The 8,812-nt window shown below is 40.9% G+C and overlaps 1 protein-coding gene across 1 annotated transcript in view; it reads right to left on the bottom strand.

Moving 5' to 3' along the window:
• The window catches only part of LOC101863141 (DNA damage-regulated autophagy modulator protein 1), a gene marked incomplete in the record, with an annotated part of 18,832 nt that overhangs the window by 8,473 nt on the left and 1,547 nt on the right, over positions 1–8,812 (bottom strand). The window contains 3 exon segments of the mRNA XM_035972856.1: positions 1,916–2,064; positions 4,775–4,842; positions 5,319–5,501. Coding sequence (XP_035828749.1) covers positions 1,916–2,064; positions 4,775–4,842; positions 5,319–5,437 — 336 coding nt within the window.

Raw genomic sequence — 8,812 nt, 5'->3', positions numbered from 1 at the left:
TGAGTGTGTGTGTGTGTGTGTGTGTGGGTGTGTGGTTGGGGGGGTGGGAGTGGTGGTGGAGGAAGAGAGAGAGAGAATGATGACATTCATTTTAACAGGAAAATGAAGAGTAATTCACACATTAGGGCCCTTTCAACATGTCTACGGCATCTTCAGTGAACAATCCTGAATCAGGGGAGATCAGAACAGAAGAAACAACTTTCAGTCCTTTGTGTGGCATCGTTGAAATAATGAAATTGAAGAAAGAGACATTTTTCTGTCCGCTAAGCAATTTTATCAATTTGTTGGTTTTATGTGCATTTGAAATCACGTTCCTGGGTGTATTTTACTGAAAGTATTGATCAAAGGCATAAGAAATATAAAGATGCAGTTTCCAAAGACACTACACAGCTCTGGAAGTCACCTAACTTGAGTCATTAATTTGACCTCTGACCCCAGGCGACCTCACCTCCTTCAATTGTAAAAAACTCTACTTCTATTCTAGATAGTTCCGATTTTTTAACTCATTCAGGACGCGCATTCTGGTCATACGACAAGACTTGAAGATGCTCTGTTTTGGGGCATGAGTTCATTACTCAAACAGATTTGTCGATTGTGTTTTCTCTATCTGCAACTTTGAAAGGCAAGCAACGATATGCATACTGTGAAATATGCAAACTCGTGTTTTTGCTTTAGGTATGACAGTTAGAAATCTGGTAAAACATTGTATTTGGTCAGCTGCCGATCGGGCATGTCTGTCCGAAGCGTCTTTAAAGAGTTAATATCAAAAGCAAGACATAAACATATTTTAAGATTATATCAATAACTCCGTATGCGCAAAAATTGACTAGAGCCTGATTCCACAGCATCATGACACATTTGAACATTGCCCTTTCCATTTATCTAATTTTTGTTTGCTTTTGAGTAAAGACAAGCACACTGACACAATAATGGTCACTTAATGCAAGTAAAACAAAGCATGACTGACAGACAGGAACACCAGCTGGAGAGAGCAGAAGGGCCTACCAGCAGTGCCTCCAACTACCTGCATATACATCTCTTTTAGTTTTAGTAGAGGTTTTACAGCACTAGCAACAGCATAAGGTCATATGAGCGCCAGAGGATTAGTGGTGTTACAAGAGAGTAACAAATATAAAAAAGAAGAAGGGGAGATAAGGATGATAGAAGTTTGATGGGAAAGAAGAAGCAAACCACACCAGAGCACCCACCAACCACCCACAAATACATCTTTAAGACAGATTCCACAGATAAAAACCAAAACACACAACCTGTAATTAACTAAACAGCAGCAGAGAACTTGGAACAAACAACACATATTGCTGCGTAGTTTATTTTTGAGGGTAGAGAAGCACATCCACACAATAGTGCAGAAGAAAAGAAACTGAAACATACAGAAATAACAGCTAGGTATATAATAGTAAAGAAGTAATAATCAAGCAGTGGCATATATTCTTAAATTACGTAATACATTGCTAGATCATGAAAGATGATTAAGTCTATAATATTTGTTCGTGATGTAAGTATTGTTATGTCTACAATGTACGCATTTTTTACACCAATAAAAAAATTGGGTTGAACTGCACATCAAGGGGCAAGCCCTAAAAAAAATTAAAAACACTAAATAAATTGAAAGCGGTAACATTGGGGCGGGTCACTTGTTTTTTTCCAGACAAGGTATCTCATCAGTAATTTTCATTTTAGTAAGAGATTTACAGCACTTGCAACACAATTAGGTCACATAAGTGCTGAAACTAGAGATGCTACAAGAGAGTAATAAATACAAAAACGAAGGAGGAGAGATAACGACGATTAATGTTTGATAAGAAAGAAGGAGCAAACCACACCAGAGTATCCACCCACCGACCACCCATGGTGATTTTTTTTTGAAGAACCTGACAAAAAAATGCTTGAGTACCTGGAAGTTTGCCACCATGGACACTCCAAAGGCTGAGACAAGGCCGACATACATTGAGCCAGTGTTCATCCGACGCAGCCAGCGATCCTCTCCGTGCTGAGCTGCAATAGCAGCCACCGCTTTGTACCGGACATACATGGTGCAGAATGCTGAAATACAACAAAATAATAATAATTTATACAGCCCATATCCATCATCCATGCTCTAGAACATGCTGTATTTATGCACTTTACAACTATTATTACCCCAGAGGACCCTAGCACACTCAGAAACATTCTCAGCATACAATGCAAGCTGTGGATTACAAGCGCTCAAACATCAACAAACTGACAAGATGTTTTGCTGTCTGAAGCTGGGTACATGTTCTCACCCGCGTGAAGTGAGAAATATTAATGTAAAGTGCCCTTCCCAAGGACACAACGTCAGGCCCCTGACAGGAATCAAACCCATAATCTTACAGTTGCGAGTCCAAGAGCCTAACTCCAAGGCCATTGACAGAGATATGTGATGAGCTGTATAGACATGAGTGAGCTCGCTGTTTTTTGTTTTAGTGGAGGTTTTACGGCGCTCGCAACTGCATAAGGTCATATGAGCGCCAGAAGATTAGAGGTGTTACAAGAGAGTAACAAAGATAAAAAAGAAGGAGGGGAGAAAAGGATGATAGATGTTTGATAGGAAAGAAGAAGCAAACCACACCAGAGCACCCGCCAACCACCCACTGGTGAGCGCATTGGTCAGACACATTGTGTACACAACAGAACCAATTAGTGTTTTTTGTTTTAGTAAAAGTTTTAAGGCACTCGCAGAACAATCAGGTCATTTAAGTGCTGACTATCAGAGGTGTAACAAAAGAGTAACAAACACACAAAAGGAGAGATGGCAACAATAGATACTTGATAGAAGAAGAAGAATAATAATAATAAGAGCAATTGTATCCCGCCTTTCCCCACAGCATGGGCCCCAGGCGTACATAGGAGATTAAAAACGCATTCATACAAACACCAAACAAATTCCTCATGTGCGCACTTTTTGACAGCAACATAAATAAGGACAGAAAATAAGGAACAAACCATACCAGAGTACCCACCAACCACCCACTTCACTGAGTGTGATTTGTGATGAGCTGTCGTGACGTGAGAGAATTGGTCAGATTCAGATGAGATAGATTCATTGACAACGAGGTAGAATTCATGCGGTAATCTTTGGTGAGCAGTCCTAACATGTGTGACGGTATTGATATAAAAATACATTAACACTTGGCGCAAAAATTCAAAGGTGAAAATGATCCGTTCCGCCCACCAGCCGCATTTCTGCACCAAGCCTGAGAAGTCTGTTGCAGTCACTCTCCTGGCTTGGCGACCAGATGGGGTATTTTGTACTGCTGGCTGTGTGGGTGACTGCAAAGTGTTAAGCACAAGATAGAAACTAGCGGTGCCTACTGTAGGGAATTAGCATAAGCACTAAACAAAGAAATAAACTAACATCAAGATTATCCTCTACATCATTCTCAACATTTGAGCACAATCGTTGTTGTCATCATCATTATCATCAACGTACGAAACAATTTTCCTTTATCCTGATTTGCTTTTTCTGGAAGAGTAATAATTTTCACGTAAAATACAAATATCTGGCAACAAAAGGACATGGAAGAAAATAAGAAAACGGAAAAAAAATTGAAGCTTGCAGTAATTTGTTATGAGCTGTCATAATATGCTGAGTGCCAGCTAAGTTGAAAAATTAATTAAATTGTATATCGGGACCTCCAAATTTAACTCCCTTCTCAATATCAGATAGAACTGCACCAAAAAGGAAAAGTTCATGTGAAGAGCCTTTCTAATGTCAGACCAAACTGAGCCTAAAAATCCTGAACCAGCAATCTCACGATTACGAGTCCAGTAGCCTAACCACTAGACTACAGATGTCACTTTAGTCAAGCTGCTCCCATAAATCACATAACAATAAACACACAACAAATTTTTTCAAATCCCTGTAAAATTGACCAGCCTGTCCTGGTGAGACAAACTGAAGTGAAAAGAAATATTTTCAATACAATTACTCGTTGTAATCAAGACGGGTAGACGTGAGGTTCATCGTGTATTACTGCATCTGAGGTCATTGACATCAATACCATTCCATCACCCTTCCTGTTACAGAAGCCAGCCGAGTCACTATTATGACAAATATCAGCTCTATCTCACGGTGCTACTGCAGTTGCTGACAGTTGAGTGGTTGCTCTAGTGACAATGAAGTAGTCATCTATTACCACAGATGTCAAAGCGTGTATCATCATTAAAATTGTTGCTCGTGTCAATATTATTGTTGAGATGACACTGGTTATTCATCAGTTATTGCCGTCATAGTTGTAGTTGATGTCAACATTGCTGTCAAGGTGAACCTGTCTTTGTCTATCTTTGTTGTAACGGTTGTTTTGATATAAATATCACTAGAATTTTTTACATAAAAGTAACTGGCTTTGAACTAGGGCTGGGCAATGAGTCGCTTTAGCAAAATCCGGATAATATGTTAGTTCACCTCTTCGGTAAATAATAATAATATGTTATGAACCAATTGGGCAAATGGGTTAGAACCACTTTGACTTACAGGTTAGCAAAACTTCAACAAATGGCTGCACCCACTCGGGCAAACGGGTTAGGATAAAGAGTTATATAGAGTTTGAATTTGAATGTCTTATTGAGGATTATCCGATTATCCGGATATTTATCCGGATTTTGCCCACCTCTACTTTGAACTTTGTCTATCATTCCATTATGATCACTTCGACTGTCTGTGTTATTGTCTCTGATCACTATAATACAGTTCTTTCGGAAATAACTATGAAATAAATATATTTACTCATACCCAGACAGGCTGCAACGTTCAGCAACTGTCCAAAAATGCCGCTCTCTGGCCGTTCTGAGCCGGTGTCACTGTAAAAAAAATAATTTGAATAGACATATGACTTACTGACCACATACTATGTGATAACTTCATCATTTTGTAGAAATAAAAATAGGTCTCAATTATTTCCTTGTTGCAAAGATATCCAGACAGCTCAACAATGTTTCATCAATCTTAAGTCTAAAGTCCTTCTGTGATGAAAACAAAACAATTCAAGTCAATTTCTAGATGAATACTAGATAACTGGGACCTATCAGTGACACACTCCAACAACCCATATCTTCATAATTAACATCACCCCACACACAACAACCAAACACTATGACAACGATAAAAAAGAAAAGCCAAAACAAGTTGCTTTTTCCAAGTAAGACCTACAAATGGCGTCTCCAACCATGTGCTAATGGACTGCTGAATCAAAAACAACAACATCAGTGAATATTTTTCATGACATGTCTTCACCCAGACCTTGTAACACAGCAATGATGAATGGTTGAACCAATACCTGATGTAGGGAAATGCGGCTCTGACGTCACCATTGGCAACAGCGATGGCATAGGAGACCACAACAGCCACCGCTGCCACCAGCACCAGTGAGATGGGCAGCAGTCCCAGCTTGGACATGGCGAGCTCCGTCTCGTGACACGTCAGCCAGTAGTCAGTCCGATCTGATGAGATACCTCAGTCTGTGTAGGAGAAAAAAACCCAGAACTTTTGCAGGTCAAATCATTGCTCTGACAGCACATCTAGCCTTGTGTAAAAGCAAAGTAGTTTTACCTAGTACAGATAACACAAATACAGAAAGCTCAAAGTCACGGAGAGCTTACAATTTGCCATTCCCTGACCGATATCTCTTTCATTTTTGGTTATTGGTTAACCCGAATTATGGATGTGTCAAACTCATTTGTCAATCCTCGATGTGTTAGAGTTATCAATGCCCGACGGTAAAGCCTTCCATTTCAAGTTGCATGACCTAGAGCACAACATCTCTGGTCACTGTTGGGGTCACAGGTTTTTTTAAATTGAATTGGAACAAGAAACAGTGAGCTGTGATTGATGAGATGCCTGAACACATGGTGTTCTTTTACTTTAAATACAACCTCGACACCCACTGACATTGCTACTTTTGAGTCTGAGTCTCCACCTCAAATCCCATTACTTACAATCCCGGTTCCCTTGAGCCCTTACCACCGGTAGGCCAGTAGCACGTAAAACTGTCCGTCTGCCTAGAAGTACCGGTACACCAGTGAGCAAGACACTCTCCAACCCGGCCCGTGTATGGGACAAAACGCACACGGAAAACTGTGTTTACTACACAGGATGTTGTCGATTAATTTGAAGATCTCTCTGAATTAGATGTGCTGGTAATGACGAGGACTACCCTGAGTGGGGTGGAAAGTGAATCTGGCGATCTTGTGTCTGTCATATATCGCACAGGAGCTCAGGCAGGGGGGCATGGTAACCTCAGGAGCTCAAGGCTCAAAGGGTTAAGATCAAGATGTTTTAAGAAAACATAATTTTAGCTATACAATAGTCACGCCGAAGATATTATTCTGAAGGATGACATTCGGCTATGATCCCCGATTTCAGATCATTATTTACGGAACCAAAACCCGCACGGGCGCAGCTGATCAATCAAGCAATAAAAACGTATGTGTAATTCCTGTTGCACCATAGATCATCCACTCGCATGAAAGTGATCACATTTCCCTTGTAGATCTCAATGAAAAGATACAATATTTGCCAAGTCATCGCATTTGCTTTCCCCAAACATCGGTCTTCATCTAAACTTACATGACAAGCTGGGTGGGTAGGGCCCTAAGATTCACATCAGAGAGGATCACAGTGAACTGTGAACTGTGAACTATTAGTGCTTTTACCTAACGACGTGTGGTTACTTAAGGGAGGCATAGCACTGCCAAGAACGAAACGCTTGCAGCTAAAGGGATTTGAAAACAACAACAACGTAAAATCCAGTATTTTTCTCGCTCCCAAGTACCGGGATCTTAGGCGGATACTACTGTATAATAAATAGGCCTACAGTCAAACCTGCCTTTACGGAAAGACAGAAACCTGTCTTAACGGAATCTCTCCGCTCCCCCCTTGATCTTCCTCTTTAATTACCTGTATAAAACTGAAACCTGTCCAACGAGGAAATGGAAAAAAAAGGCCGCTCCCTTCCGATGGTTTTACTTGTCTAAGACGGAAAATGCTTTACCCGCTGAGCCCTGATTTGAAACACACCTCGCAAGTTTGGTTCCGCTGGCTCTGAACTTAACGCCATGCCGCCAGGCGAGGAAGGGGAGTAGGGGTGCACTTTGAAGCTAGATCAAGGACCTTATGGTATAACCTTCTTGGGATAGATGTTACCCCATCTATGTGAGTCCTGGGCGATGCAGATGGTCAGGGTGGTGTGGGTGTGAAATCTCACGAGTACCAGTGAAAGTGCTCGAGTAGCGAGCCACCACAGAAACTTTCCTGAGTAGCCAGAAACCAGAGGTGTGAAATTAGTTTGACCTGATCGTACGGCCAGCCGAGAAAGAGTTCCTCGAATTGTTGATTACATGGCAGTGAGGGGTGGCATTGGCTGACGGTGTTTGTTACACCGATGGGTGGGGCTAAGGGTGGAAGCTAAGGAGATGTTCAAACGTTTCTGTTTTTAATAGGTCAGACAGTGGTCTTATGAAGTCCAAGCACTGGTGGTAATTGGATAAGTAAGACTGACGCATGTCATTATCAGACAGGATAGCAGTTGAGAGGTGTATGAAGTTTTTTGACCACAGCGTGCTGACCGGACAAGCGACCTTGGTCCTACTGGCTGGGCCTATGAAGCCTCCCTCCATCTCCCCCCTAAATCCCCTAAGACGGAATTTTTTTCTTGCTCCCTTGCGATTCCGTCTTACACAGATTCGACTATAGTACATTCATCTAATTTAATCTGCTCAGACTGACTTTTGCTATATACGTGTAGTTAGAGCTGACAATTCTGAGACAAATTTTAGCTTAGATTCTAGCCAATTATACGACTGGTTTACATTAACATGATGCAATGATCAAAATGCAGAGGGTCCAAATCACATTCATGTCATGAGCATGCACAGTTACAAAGCCACTTTAGAGGCAGGGAGAAATTCCATAATACAACGATGATACAGACTTACATTGATTCATTCATGATGTCATGTGTACATCGAATAAAATCCCAAGACCTACAACTGCAGTATAGGCCTCGTACACACTTAAGGCTATATGTACACATTGTGAGTCAAGCGCTGAAAAACATGAAATGACAATTTTGCGACTACTGTAGAGTCTACATATAATAAATCAACCCACAAAAAGGACATAAATATTATATGTGTAGGTCCCTAATCAAGGTAAAAATACTTTATTTAATATCTAGCTATATATATACAATTTGTGGGCGTTTTTTCTGTAAGGGTGCTTCGTTTTCCTTCATCTCATGGGATGGAACACTTGAAGTTGAAGCTGGCCAAAATATTAAATAGAATCTACGTCACTGTCGTCACAGAATAAAACCGGCTGACCTAAACCCGCAGTGGACGCTCCCCCTGAACGTAGCCTCAACAGCGCACGCAAACTGTATTCAGGGCGCCGTGAATGTAGCCGCTGTGTACATTAAAATTATTTAAATTATATGATCGGACTCGAGTCCGAATAGAGCACATGTTAAAAATAGAAGGCGCATCTTTCTGATTGGCTGCTAATTTTAGTAATGTGATGTCATCACTTCCTGGGATACCCACAGACTCCGGGGAGGTACCGCATGGAATTACGTGTTTTCGGTAACATTTCGGATTTCCTAGATCTAGATCTAGTACTTGGACATGATGGAAGATCACTCAGATCTAGATCTAGATCGTTGATGCTCAGAACAGTAAGATTAAGAACACCGATGCTTGAAATTGAAACTTGGTAAACGCAAAGATAATATACCGCACGAAAATTGCCGTAAAGACGCTGGATGATAGATCTAGA

Source organism: Aplysia californica, unplaced genomic scaffold (genome assembly GCF_000002075.1).
Source record: "Aplysia californica isolate F4 #8 unplaced genomic scaffold, AplCal3.0 scaffold00877, whole genome shotgun sequence".
Lineage (NCBI taxonomy): Eukaryota > Metazoa > Mollusca > Gastropoda > Aplysiida > Aplysiidae > Aplysia > Aplysia californica.
Note: the sequence above shows the minus strand (reverse complement) of the source record. Positions and strands in the feature narration are given on the sequence as shown.